At 38.2% G+C, this 14,443-nt stretch overlaps 1 protein-coding gene across 7 annotated transcripts in view; it reads right to left on the reverse strand.

Moving 5' to 3' along the window:
* The window catches only part of PPP2R2C (protein phosphatase 2 regulatory subunit Bgamma), a 131,461-nt gene that overhangs the window by 12,178 nt on the left and 104,840 nt on the right, over positions 1 to 14,443 (reverse strand). For all 7 annotated transcript variants that reach the window (XM_054292782.1, XM_054292805.1, XM_054292796.1 and 4 more), the window contains one exon: positions 2,955 to 3,124. In XM_054292782.1, coding sequence (XP_054148757.1) covers positions 2,955 to 3,124 — 170 coding nt within the window. The remainder of the gene's footprint in view (positions 1 to 2,954; positions 3,125 to 14,443) is intronic.

Below are 14,443 nucleotides of genomic sequence, written 5' to 3' on the forward strand. Positions count from 1 at the left end.
ACTCACCCTACTGCCCTGGACAACCACCTTGTTCTTTGTGTGGACTTTTGAGTTCCACATTTGAGCACATTCAGACCCTCAGAGAGACCGTGAAAAACTAATTGTAAGGAACACTTAATTTTCACTGTTTGTATATTCATCTGCTTCTACCAACTGAGGGGAAGATCAGATTTGTCTTGTCTGTTACACCTTGTTCTTACCACATATCAATAATACTTGAAAGCAAACCAAACTCATTCCTCACTAATTACTAAGGACCTTTTCTTCACTGCAACATCTGACCCTCATGGAATTATCCAGCAATTCTGTGCTCTGGACTCACAGAGCAACACAGCTACACAGGGACCTGTTGTATTGGGACTGAATACACACAACCAGGAATTCCACTGGCAGGTGACACACTGGTCCAAATCCCTGTGCTACAGACCCTGCCTAAAGTGGATCAAGCTATTTCCAGCTATGAATGTGCTCACCTTGCTGCTCCCAAGGTTTCTGCTGGGGTAATTCACCTGGCAGCATCAGGAGAGTAACCGGTCAGGCAGGGCTGCCTTGCAACAACACTCAAGCTCTGGCCTTTCCCCTGCACTGCTCTCTTAGTGCTGTCCACTGACCATACCCTGCCCTTTTTGCTTTTGTGTGAAACTAACAGGAGAAAATCTTGTTGTCAGCAGATAATGTGTTCAGCAGGGCTGCAGCAGCTGCTCTATGCAATAGCATTGTTTGAGCACAGCACTGATATGAAAAAGAACTTGCATGAGGAATTAATTCTTGTGTGTCAGGTTTTTAATATTAAAACTGGAAGCTAATAATGAAGCAGTACAGTTATGGACTCTGCTCTTTATTACAACTCTGTGTGAAATCTCCTGTTGTGACCCTCACTATTGCAGCTAGGCAATATCCTACCATGCAGTGGATGAAATGAGAAAATCAATCTTTTAATGAACACCTTTTAATCTTTTTATGAGGTATTGTCATCGTAATTATGTGGATACATAACTGAAAACGCTAGGTTTATTTGCTGCCTTACAGTGATCTACCCCAAAAAAACCTTTTGAGAAATTTCCAAGTTTGTATATGAGATTTAGGTTTGTGAAAGAGAGAGATATCTCTAAGACAAATTATTTAAGAGAGTAATTTAAACCACTTTTTCTTAGGGAAGAATTCTCTACTCTCTGCAGCTTAAAAACATGAAAGGTTCTCAGAAGATTTGGATCACATGAATCCTATGGAATCCTGTGCTATTGGCTTCCAAGGCCCCCAGTTCCAGATTCTCCTTCAGTCTAGTGCAATGCCCAGCAACACATCTGTATATTCTTTACAAGGATAAATATTTGAAAGTGAAAGGCAATCAAATATTTAAGAAGACTGTTATATTTTTCTGTGTTTTTTAATATTATATCAGGGCTTTTATTGTTGTGGGTCTTGGTTTTTTTTTTTTTCTATAAACTTCTGACTGCTATTATCAGTACTCATTTTTCCCCATCTCAGCATGAAGAAATAAAACTTTTTAATTGGCCCTCCTGTTGGGTGCCAGACTGATTTAAAAGTGACCAGCTTGTTTCACAGCTGCCTGCATGAGGAAATAAAAGCAGGTGTCAAAACCAAGACAAACTGGTTGGCTTGACCAGCTATTCCTCCCCAGGGACAGGGCTGCCTACTAAATTAGCATAGGTATAAAGTAATATATTACCTAAGCTCCCCAAAACTGGGATTCTATTCTATTCTATTCTATAAAACATAGTCACACCCTTACCCTCCCACTCCACTTTCACAGCATATCAACATTTCTAACACATTCAGCATTTAAAGCCATTTTAAGAGAAAACCTGGTTGTGTAGACTTAAAGGTAAACAGGCTCAGACTTTCCAATATTAACACATTGAGCAGTGAACAGTGAACAGTGAGCAGTGAACAGTGAACATTATCCACCAAAATGTTATGGATGCATTGAAAAATACTGGGGCCCACTCTGTCTACTAAATGCTAGCTAAAAAATACTGGAAAATTTTGCTTGTTTTGACAAGAAATGCTACCAAATTCTCATCATAGTTTTTTAAAACCAATCTTAATTATAATTACTGTGAATTACTGTATGCCACCTGCTATTATTTAGACACAGAAAACAAGAGACCTATTCAGCACTGTCACAGGATTGTCCCTCAGTAAGCAGCACAAGCTGGATGAATGGCATTTTTCCTACTTTGCATACACTTTTTTAGGTAACTTAACAGGTTTTTTTCTTACTGCATTTTCATAACAAGCAGTTTCTGTGTCACAGACATATTTTCCTTCTTCAAGCCAGAGTAAAAAAATGTAAGCTCAGCCCTCTATTGCCAAACATAACAGATGTCAGAGTACAAACTTAGCTCTGGCTGGAGCCACTGGCATTTTGTCTGGATAGTATCTCAATGAATTCAGGCAAGCAGATGTGTCTGTCTGGCATTTGTGAGCTGCTGTGTCAGTGGTGATGCCAGGGTTTAACAGGGAGCACTTCTAGTGCTGGGCACAGGGGAGAAACACACAGATGAAGTTGTAGAACGTAATTCTGAAATGCCAAAGGTGTAAACTTTCAGTAGTCCCACCAGGAGCAGAGTGCTAAGCAACACACAAAATCTCTTCCTCGGTTCCTTTTAAATGTTAGTAGTGAAATACATCATTTGAAAGCAGGTGCCAAAGTGAAGAGATGATTTCTCTTGTTAGAATAATCATTTCTTTCAAGAGCCCAATCCACAGGGAGTGCTACCTTGACTCCCCAGGCTTTACACTTCCTTACTAATGCTGCAATTGCCCTTTTCCTGCTATAAGGATGCCACTGTGAGGGTTTTAACCACCTTGACTAATTCTCTTAGCTTGCTGCTTCTTAGGTAAGGTTATGAGAAGTTTACAGAAACATTCACTTTTTGAACACTGAGATCCTTTTATAATGTTGCATTTTAAGAGTAAGAGATTCCTACCTGGTACGTTTCTACAGGCTTTGTTTCCATGTTCAGATCCCAAACCTTGACAGTGAGGTAATCTCTTGTAAGCATGTATCTACCACTGTGACTGAATTTGACATCTGACACTGAAGAGATAATTTCTGAAAAAAATGATCTGTTACTGGGGTCTTCTGGTTCTTCATAAACTGTTCAAAGAAAAAGAAGGAAGAGACAGAAATCAGAATTGTAGAAAAAATGCTCTGTTTTAAAATCTGAAGTGTGCATTTCTCGTGAAACATGTAATTCAATCTACCAAGGAACATAATATAGAATTAATTGTATATCCAGCATTTAATTTATTCTTTTAACTTCATATAAAAATGCAAACTGTAAGCTTTAAACATTACAATAATCAATGTTACAGCAATGGACTCAAAGCATGACTTTGGGAGATTATGCAAATACACTGATTAGTTGATTACAGATACCTATAGCAAGGCATTTCATGCCTTCGTTCTTTCTGGGGTCTGCATACCCCATTTCCCAACATAACCAAAATCCAGGTGTCCCTGTCACATGAGGGGTGTGTACATGGGGTGTCACTTGTCCTGGCATCCCTGGGAGGGGTGGTTGCTCAAAGCCTGCCCTACTTGCCAGAACCAGCTGCCCTCACTGCACTGGTCATGAATGAAGGCATCCAAGACTAAGGACAAGAATTTTAAAAATCAACTGCAAATTGCAATCATCTCCTCCTGAGAGGTGAGCATAAAATAGACAGGGGTTTACCATAGTTGGTGTGCAATTGCTGACAATTCTGGAAAGCACTGAACTCCCTGAATGTGCTGGTCAGCAGTTCAGTGAGATCTGACAAGGCAGCAGTTACGAAATATTGCTTACACGATGTTCAGACATAAAAATTCAGATCCTGTAGCTGTGAGATTGGTCATCCCTGTTCAGCTGTGCATAATAATGACAGTGGATGACTCTACCCCTACCTCAGGGGTCCTAGAGCAATTGTCTTTCTGCAGGTATCTGTGGCCCTGTGATCCAACTGACCTCTGTGGTGAACTTCAGTAGAAAGTTGGGCTTTCAGGGTCTTTTAACTCTCACAAAATCACAGGTTTTTGGGACCTATGCCTAGAATATTCTTTGAAAATTGGCAATTTAGTGAACTTCATTTTTAAGTTTCAAAAGCAGGTGAAGAAAAGCCATGTGATGAAACAGGAAAGCATGCTGAAAGCAGAAAAACTCTTTACTGTCATTCAAAATGAAGTTTTTTGTACAGTCCACTGGAACATTTCTCTCTCAATTATTTTATCCACGACTATGATGATTCAGACTGTTGGAAGCAACAAGGTTAGTTTCCATTAGGTGAAATAATGTTCTGCTGAAAGTTAAGGGTGAGTACGTGGGTGAAGTATGTGGGGTAATGCAAAAAATTATGGGCAATTTTCTTTGGGGGTGGGCAGTGGAATGCAGCCAGGCGGGCACATGAGAATAAGGTCTATATTTAAACATGCACCACACATCTGAATGGCAATGAACTAGTTCAAAAAGAGTAAAAAACTTTTCAGATAGACTGTAAATGAACAACTTTAAATAGCTCTTTAAAATTTTGCCTAGACATTCTGCAAAGCAGGTATTTTGTAATTATCCTGTCAGATTTTCAAGAGAAGTCTGATGAGCACAAAGCAATTATCATTTCTCATACCTCTTCCCTTTAATCTCTCCAAACTACAGACTTGGCTGGCAGGAATTTCATCCTCCTAATTATGATGGGAAGCTGCTATTAAAACCAGGAAAGAAAAAACCAAAACCCACTCTAACTGAACTACACCTTCATTTATAGCTTAGATATATTTTCATGGCTCTATGGGGCTCATTCAACTCCCAGTGATTAGAACAGGAGAGATATTTGTACCTGAATGTTTTGAATTTTGTTAATTAATGAGATTAAACAATTTCATTTGTTATCTGCCCCATTTATTGCTTTTCTATGCTTACTGTATAAAGTATTAGAAAGACTTAGATTAATTAACTATGGAACTAACAGAGGCATGAAAGTCTCATATCACTACAGAAAGAAAGACAGCAGCAGAAATTTTAGTAGCAGCAATTCTTTGGAGATAGTTCCTCTAGTCAGCATAACCAACACAGGAAAATTGCTACAGGAAATTGAGGAGCAGCTCCCAGTGAAAAGAAGAGAAAACTCAGCAACCACCAGCATCTGCCTGAGCAACCAGAACAAGGCATCAGCCTCAGGAAATGAAGGTGAGAGAGTGTTCTTGGGGCTGGGCTATTTCTGGTTTAGCATCAACATAAGGTTATGCACATACTGCAGAAAAGCACGACCTTCCTTCAGTTTGCCCAATACAAGTGGAGTAATTGGAGACAGAGCAGCAGTGAAGTGATAGCCTTGTGACTCAGACTTCAGTTCAGGCAAGCAATTCAAATTCAGCCCTGACCTCTCCAAGCTGATGGAAAAAGCCACAAGTCTAGCCCATGGCTTCCAAAACACATTTTCTGTTTATTACTGTTCAGACTTATCTTTTGGAGGCAGCAATCAGCACCTGAAACATGATATTTCAAAGCTAGCTTACTTCTCTGTATCTAACTTTTGTTAGATCCGAACTTTACTGACATTTGATTACAGAGTCTATCATATTCTTTAATTCATTTCATCATTAATTTAGTAATAACAAACATCTGCCATAAAAAAGGGGTATTTAACTTTCACTGCTCTTGTTCTTGATAATGGTCACAGTGCTAATTACATGAAAGACACAAAGTTATCTGTCTAACTACCTAATGAACACAGGAATCACAAATGACGTGAGTGCCGAGTTCTCACGTGACACTTGCTCAGGCTTAAATGTGACAGGACTCTGGCACAGAGAAATATCATGGAACTACAGAGGAAAGCAGAAAATATCTCTGAGTACAGCCAGTGTTTCAAGAGGAGCCTGCCAGGAAGACACTGTTCCTGCCCCTTATGCCACCAGCAGTCACATGGATAAACTGGGAAGGCTGCTCAGGGAAATAAAAATGCTCAATTCCTTTCTGCACAGCTCACAAGTTAAAAACCACAGTAGCTTCTTAGAGAAGTCCAGATTTTGCAGAGAAGGATGGGTTCATGGAAGGATACTTCCCAGAGTGCTGTTTTCGTGAATCCTGAAGAAAATCTGTAGCATAAAAATATGCTGCTTCTTTCTTAAAAGGAAATACCATCTGCTGAAAAACAAACTCTTATCTCTCATGAAAAATATTCTTGTTTCCTTGTGAATTTCTCTGATCTAATGCAGAATGGAGACTTTCCTTTTCCAGTGGATAGGAAAGGCATCTCTAATATGGAGATATCTAAAGTTAAATAAATAAGATGGCCCAGGAACAGCAAGAGTAGCTGGAAAAGTCCATTTCCCAGCTTCCCTCCCAGACACTGGCCAGGAAGAAAAAAGAAAGCAGGAGCCTCAGGCAGTAACCAAAAGAAGTGTGGTACACTAACACCTTGTGGCTCTCATCTGCACTCTGGGGGTCACAGGCGCTGCCACCTCAACTTCCCATTAATATGGGCCTGATTCTGATAGTAAAAGGTTTTAAAATCATAAAATTCGGGAATTAGAAAGAAGCTACTTAGTGGGGCCCTGGAAAAATGTTAAAAATAGACTCTGAAAATGTTAGGCTTTGTGTTTGCCAGATCATGTGAAATTGCACCTGCCCAAGCAGTATATGATAAATTATATAATTGTTAAATATGATGATTGTTTAGTAATTAAACATAATTATTGTTTAATCGTAAGAAGAATCATGAGAAACTATGTTAGAAGTTTGAGGGGGACCACGAGGAGCCCATGTTTGGCTGAAATCTATGTATACAGTAGAACAATATAAGTTTAATAATTAACATGAAAGTTATATAATGATATAATATAAAAACATGATCATCCTGAACCCATGTTGGAGTCAGATTTGGGGTTGTACCTCTGACACCCAGAGCTCTTCAATAAAAGCAACTGCATATAATCATTCTCGTGATTATGTGTTCCTGAACGCTAACAATTCCACACACCTGAATCTTCTATTTATTGGGAAGATACATCCAATAAAGAAAACCAAAATCTAACCCAAAGTAATTTTCAAGTTCGATTCTAAACAAGCAGCTGGGCAGAGCTTTAATCGTTGCAGGGTGTAAATTCTGGCATATGTGAACTTTAAGAAATATTAAAAATAATGCTAAAATTGTCTTATATGGTGGGTGCAGTGTCACAATCTGATATAGTATAGAAAATTCTGTATTCCTCCTGAAATCATCACAAGAAGGAAAACTTGAAAATGAACAGAAATCTGCTCCACCAATTTTGTAAGAAATTCCATCAGTCATAGGATAAAAGTATAAACAGCTTTAAAAGGCTCATTCTCTCTAGGAGAAAAAAATCCCACTGCTTTCCTTCTACTTACAAACAAATAATAACTTATTAAGGCTTTTTTTTTTTTTTTTAACAGGATGCTGTTTATAGTTTCTATCCTGTTCTGGAAATTTCTGATCTTACAGTACTTGTTGTTACTTGGTGGAACATGACAGGAAAAACATTTTTTTCATTTTTATTATATAAGCAAGTAAACATTCTGCAGCTAGACTAAATTAAGAATTACTACAGATAAACCCCTGGGTTATACTGGTACACAAATAACAGGTGAATTTCAGCTGCACCTGGAAATACCAGTGATGGATCAGGTAATCCCTCACTGGGCTTTAATTTCATAAACACACAAAATGGGCTCAGTCCCAGGCCAAATAATTTATCATTTGAACTAAATCCCTATTTAATTCCAGATCCCAAATGAAAATGGCTGCAATCCCTGATTAGAATGTATTGGAAAACAGTACTTTGAAATGTATGGGATTTCACTGGTCATGACAGACTAGCTACAGGAAGAAAAGAAGCAAGAACCAATATGTTTTCCTAATGGATGATAAATAAAAAAAATTTAACCAAAATGACAAATTATTTAACCATACTTTATTATTTTAAATGTCAAATTAGCATTATTCCCAGGTCAGCTGTGATTTGCTCTATCACATATTTCATAAAAAACCTGAACTAAATTTCATTTGAGCTTCTATGAAAATACAAATATTCTTTCTTTTTTTAAGTACATGACACTTGTTACTAATGTTCAACACAGAAAGCATTTTTTTTGGTGCTGTTTAATTCAACAAATGCCATATCTTGAGCTAAGCATAGTTCTGGGCTTATCTCTGATATGATACAGATCTCAAGACATAAAAAAGGGCAATAAAAATGACCAGAAGTACCAAATGACTTCCACGCAAGGAATGGCTAAACAGACTGGGGTCTCTCAGCCTAGGAAAGACTGAGGGGTGGTAATTAAGAGTGGCATGGAAAGGATGAACAGGGAATGACAGTTCACTTTGTACTCTGTCTCTTCCAATCCACAAGTCAGGGTCACCATGAGAAACCAGGACAGGGTAAGCAGAGAGAAGATGGTTTTTCATTCTACACCTAATTAAGCTACTAAAGACTTTTCTGAGAGATATTGTGAATGGTAAAAAGTACACACAGGTTCAAGAGTAATTGCACAACTTCAAGGAAAGGAAAAACCCCAAACATCCATTTCAGTATTGCTGAATGCAGTAACTTCGTTTCCACTAAGGTCCCTGAACCTCAAGTTTCCAGCTGCAAGTTGCAGAGGATAAAGATTATACTTGGTCTGTTCTTACATTTTCTGTTGATGTTGCTTGGCCAATATCAGAGCCAGAACTGAGCTAAAAGGACCTCTGGTCATTTTTATGAACTGCTTAAATCTATTTTAAAATTTAATGCAAAAGAGTACCTGAGTTCATTTTAAGTGAATGAAGCCCAACTGCAAGCTCCCATTGAAATTCATGGTCTCTTTATACATTTTAGCTTCATTATTCATGATAATAATTTGATTTACCAGTATTATTTACTCTATCTTTCACTATCTCTGAATGTTTTATTGTTTTGCATTAAGCCAATCTACTCATACATTCATCTCCCTTGGAAATTCTTTTTCAATAACAGAATATTCTGCTAATGTTGACAACCTTGCCTTCTTGGTCTACACTGATTGATATGGTTATACATGAGAGGGAGTTTTTGAATCTGCATTCATAAGCAATCTAAAACACAATTATTTTTTGTAAGACACATTTGTTTAACATTTTCCATTACCATAGCCTGTAGCTGTTTATCCTGCTTTAAACTAAAAAGAAGTATTGTTTTATATTTCAATTTTCTACTCACTTTTATGCAATTCAGAGGGCACCTCTTTGTGCCCTGGTCACTTACACATCTCATTTTCCTCCTTTTCCTCAAAGCAAATTTCTGACCCTACCTCCACACCACAAGTCTGAAATTTCACCTCCCATGCAGCATTCCTTTATCCAATGACCCAGTATTAAAACCAGGCTTCTCATCAATACCTCTGGAGAGCATGGCTTTTAAAAGTGGAGCCTCAAATCAATATTTAAGAATCTGTTTTACCATCTGCACTGAGTTGCTGCAGCTTGTCACAAACCACAAGGGAGGGTGCATTAGTGCTGAAAGGCAAAGCCAGATCAATAGCTAAAGATCAGTGGGTGGGAGCTTCACTACAGAGTTGCTCAGATTGATACAACTTTGCCACTAAGTTTGTTAATAAAGAGAAATGGTGCTAAAGAGTGAAAAGGAATTGAAAAAACACAAAGCCAATCTAGAAGATCAAGCCTCTTTGAACTGGGTCTCACAAAGACTTATGTGCATGCCTAATGCCACGTGTTGTGAGCAATCCCAAGGAGTTAATGGGACATAAAACTACTGCTGCTCTACACACAAACTGATGTGTAAGTCTTTCAGATCTTGATATATAAGATTAGTGATAAGTGGAGGTTTTTTTCCCCCAGTGAAATATGATCTTGAAAGCTGGTTTCATGAGACATTAAAGAGCAGTATTTGCTGCTATTAAAAAAATTAGGCAAACAAGACAGGAATTTTAATAGACTGAATAACTAAATCAATCTTCCAGCAATTATTTGCTTTATCTCTGTGTGGCTGGGGGAGATGGGGTTAATGAAACACCTCTTCAATCATAAATCATTTACCATTGCTTCAGGCTTTTCTCTTTCCTCCTAGTATTTGATAGCTAGAAGTACATAAATCAGGTTTTTTCTTCCTCAGATTTAATTTTAACATCTCTTGCACAACTGGAGGAAACAATATATAGACATAATTGCATTTCTGTAGAAACATTTTTGAATTTTCATTACCGTGTTTTAAATGTCTTTATTTAAATGTCTTGATACATTCATCCAAACTGAGCAGAATGGAAGCTTTGGAGCCCATGCTAAAGGCAATCTGTTACCAAATTTCAGTGGGATTCCTGTACAAGGAAGGATCCATTCCAGGGTCTAGTTTAGCATGCATGAAATTGTAGTAACAGACCTTTAGTGACAGTCATAATTACAATATTATCAGGATATGGCACATTTTTTAATTGGGGATATAAAATCAGCAATGCATAAATGCCTTTGTAGTGCATGCCTAAAAATAAATCCAGAATTAGGATAGAGAACAAGCCTTCATCAAGCACGGGGTCAAATCATTTCAGAAGCTCCGATAAGTTTCACTCCTGTCACATGAAAACTTGCAGATTTTGCCTGAAGTGGACATCATTTTGACAGGGGCCTCTCTATGCTCAAAGGGAGAGTAATGACTGTCTCTCTCTCAGATGACATGAGACCTGACATGAGACCAGATGCAGAAATAAAAAGCGTATTTTAGATGTAAAGCTCACACAGAAGAAAAACAAGTTGTCTTTTTCAGCCAGACAAAAAGCATCATTCATTTGGAAAGGTCAATATTAATTAGCAAATCCAGCAGGGATAGTCTGTCACAGGCTTTTTTGTGCATCTGGTTGTTCTCTGTTGCAAATGAAAGATAATCCATATTCAGTCAGAGGTCTGAAAGATGTCTTGTCTCTGAAATTCCAACCTGCTTTAAACAACTGGTAAATATAACTAATTTAATTTTAAAAATTCAACATGTTTAAGTAGATTATCCTTGATTTGTGTCTTGGCTGTTTCCACGATTCTGAATTCTTTAAAATCAAAGGTAATCTCAAAAAAGCCCAGCAGATAACCCAACTGAATTACATCTCTGCCTGACAGGACAGTGGCATTTATCCTTGGGGAAAGGCTGGCACTTCTTTCAGGCCTGGATTTCAAATAAAAATGTGGAAAAGGACCTTCAGTGGAAAAACCACCCTCTTCATCTTTGGGTGGCATCTCTGAGTCACAAACCAAACCTGGAAACCATTTTACACTGTTAAGGTCCTGCTTGTCCAGCCCATTGGTTGGGATGCACCAGCTGAGAGCTTTGCTCTGCTCAGGGAAGATGGGTTGGCATTGCCTGACACCTACAAACCCTCCTGTGCTCACAGGGAGGAGGGCTCTGAACGGCTCCTGCTACAGACCCAGGGGACACGAGCCTGAGAAGTCTGTCTGGAGGTGAGAAAGCACCAACTCATGGCAACAGAGGCTAATGCTATACAATCCCAAAATTTGTGGTTTTAAGATCACTGTAGCACACAGAGCAATAAACTTGAAACTGCAGCTCCTCTTTCCTTGAACTATTTTGCTGTAAATTTTGCACATGGGTAATGGATAATTAGAAATAGGGTTTTAGTCTACAAATACGTATTAAGAAATGAATACTAAAAAACCCTTAAAGCAACATACAGAATTTAAATAAATTACTACAGCTTCTGAAGTATGCAATGACTTTAAGATGTTAAGGCTATTACATGAAATATCAATAGGAGTTATACTCTTGAGTGGCATAAATTTCCATATTGCATAACTATACAGTTTGTATTTACCATTTAATGATAGTTTTAATAATTCTGATGAACTACTGAAAAAGCACTTAATTTTTTTTCTGACTTCACATGCTCAGTTTTCTTTAGCTGACTGCTTTATTGCATGATTTGTTGAAACAGCCATATGTACCCATCTAGCCTACCAGCTGTTTGGAAGAATGATATTAACTCCATGCACATTTATGAGGATCTCTGAACATAATATTAGCCATAAAAAATTAAAAACCAAATTAGCAACTATTCGTTAACTGAACAAATGCTGCTGTAAGTATATTTTCAGTCAGGATGATCTTACTGCAACAGTATCCCTATGCATGCCTTCCTTGACACCTAAACCCCTTGCATAAAAATTTATGGAATTTGAGGTGGGGGTTAATTATTTTATTTCTTCAATGTTCCCAGCTGACTGCTCTAACAACAGTACTTTTGCTGCTGACACATATTTCCATATACTGCCATTTTTCTACACTGCACTGCCATGCATGTTGCCTGATGACATCTCAAAGGCAATCTTTGGATGCTTTGGCAAGTACACTATTTAGGTGAAAGGTTCCATATTATTTAAATTAATTCCCTATTTGCTGCTTCTTGAGTCTGACTTTCATAATTTTAATCCTTACCTATAACACTGTGGGCTGCGAGAACACCTTCCTCAGTCCCGCTCCTCTAATACTCTAAACGAGCAGGGACATTCATCTCTTAGGCACGTCCTCTCCAGAGCATTTTTGGTGGCATCCTCTCCCACTACTTGCAAAGTCTGAGAATAACAGGGAACAGCATTATGTATGTACCTGCTCTGGGCTTACAGAGTGGTCTTTCCCTGATACACATTTGCAATAACTATGTAAGATTTTCTTGTGATCCTCACTCAGCACTGCACAATCTGTTACAGAGCTGTTATAAGAAGGAGTTTCAGGTAGTCTATTAGAGACACAACACATTTTATCACACCTTATCTGAATCTCAATGACCATTTAAAATTCAGCTACTGACCTGGTATTTTTTCACTGCCTTATAAACAGATTTGGTGGTCTGAGATAATTTTTTTAAGGGACAGATATCCTCCCATTACAACTCATCACACAAATTGGCAGTTTGCTATTAAATCTCAGCATAGGCAGCAAGGATGAGTACATATGGAAGTAGTCTCATCTTGTCCATGTCAAAGCCATGAGGATTTATAAGGGAAACCTTGCAGTGCTGCTGTCACTAATGCTGAAAAGAGAGATTCTGCCACTAAGCTCAGAAAACCAGAAATCTTCAAGACATTATAATTTATTAACATCCTGTGATGGTTGACTTACAACACAGACATTAATATGTAATTTATTTTTACAGTATGGCACAGTAATTATTCATGGCACTCTCTAAACCTGTACAAATGGAAGGGCTCCCCCCCAAGAGCTGCAGCGGACTTTGTGAGAGCTACAGAGATTTGAATAAATAAAGGGGAAAAGAGGTAAATGAAAAAGTTCACAACATATGCTCATTATCCAGGTGTTTTTGTTAAGCGTTACACTGCATCTTTTATCCCTAAGAATGTGTACATCCATTACAATCTTGGAACAGCATCTGAAATATAGCACACTACTAGACTGTGCTGAGAAAGCAGGGATGTATGGCACATTGTGAAGGTTTACTGAGACTCCAGTTGTGGTGTTTTGTTTGAAAAATGAAGTAATTTATGGGGAAGGACTGAAAGACAAGCTAGGAGAGCAGGGTACTGATCATGCATATGCACCAGCTGTAAATTTAGCAACTGTAAAGAAGAATAAGATGCACAGTCAAGGTACCAGAGAGACAATCATGCAAATAACTTGATTTTGCAGGCTGTTTTTGGACATATCCTTTTAGGCTGCTATGGGCCGTATATAATTCACTTTGCTTGTCTCTGAGAGCTATACTGAAACCACTCCAATCAGCAGTGCATGGGCCTCCTCCTTTTAACACTTTGGAAGTTCTACCATTGCTGTATCAATTTTGTACTGTACCCACTCAGATTCTCAATGAGCTTGACTCGACTTCAGTGCAGCAATGCTACATTAAATGGCTATTTTCTAACTCATAGATCTGGAAAATGGGGTTTAATCAATGACCATTAGACCTTGCACTCCCTTCTGGCATAAAATGCCTTCTTTCATCCAGTGTTGCTGTATTGTGGCTGTAATAAGTTCTGATTGGCATTTGGCATTGAGTTACAGGGCCATGGAGGCCTTATTAGCAGGAAGAAATGGAAGTATTACAGAACAAAACAATTAAGGGGGACAGGATAACTCACAGCATTGTGTCAGACTGTGTCATGCTTACATTTCACTTCATGGTATTGAATTCCCCCTACAAGTACAAGAGATACAGCTAACAAAGGTAAAGCACTTCTCTGCTTGTGAAATTGTCCTTGAAGGTTATTTTTTTATAATTGGACATCACAACCTAAGAGGTTCTGAGCATGTGCATTTCTCCTTGCACTCAAAAGGCCTAGTCATACGCTTTTTACTAAATTCACTTCAGTTTTAAAACAGCATATGTGTGAAATCTGTGCACCACTTATGTCTCATTTAAATCTTTGCATACTTTTTCCTCCCCTCTTGCCCCTACTAATAAGATCTGCTATCTCAGGTTCAAGTAGG

Source organism: Melozone crissalis, unplaced genomic scaffold (genome assembly GCF_028551555.1).
Source record: "Melozone crissalis strain CALT ecotype California unplaced genomic scaffold, PUWL_Pcris_2 ptg000006l_1, whole genome shotgun sequence".
Taxonomy (NCBI): Eukaryota; Metazoa; Chordata; class Aves; order Passeriformes; family Passerellidae; genus Melozone; species Melozone crissalis.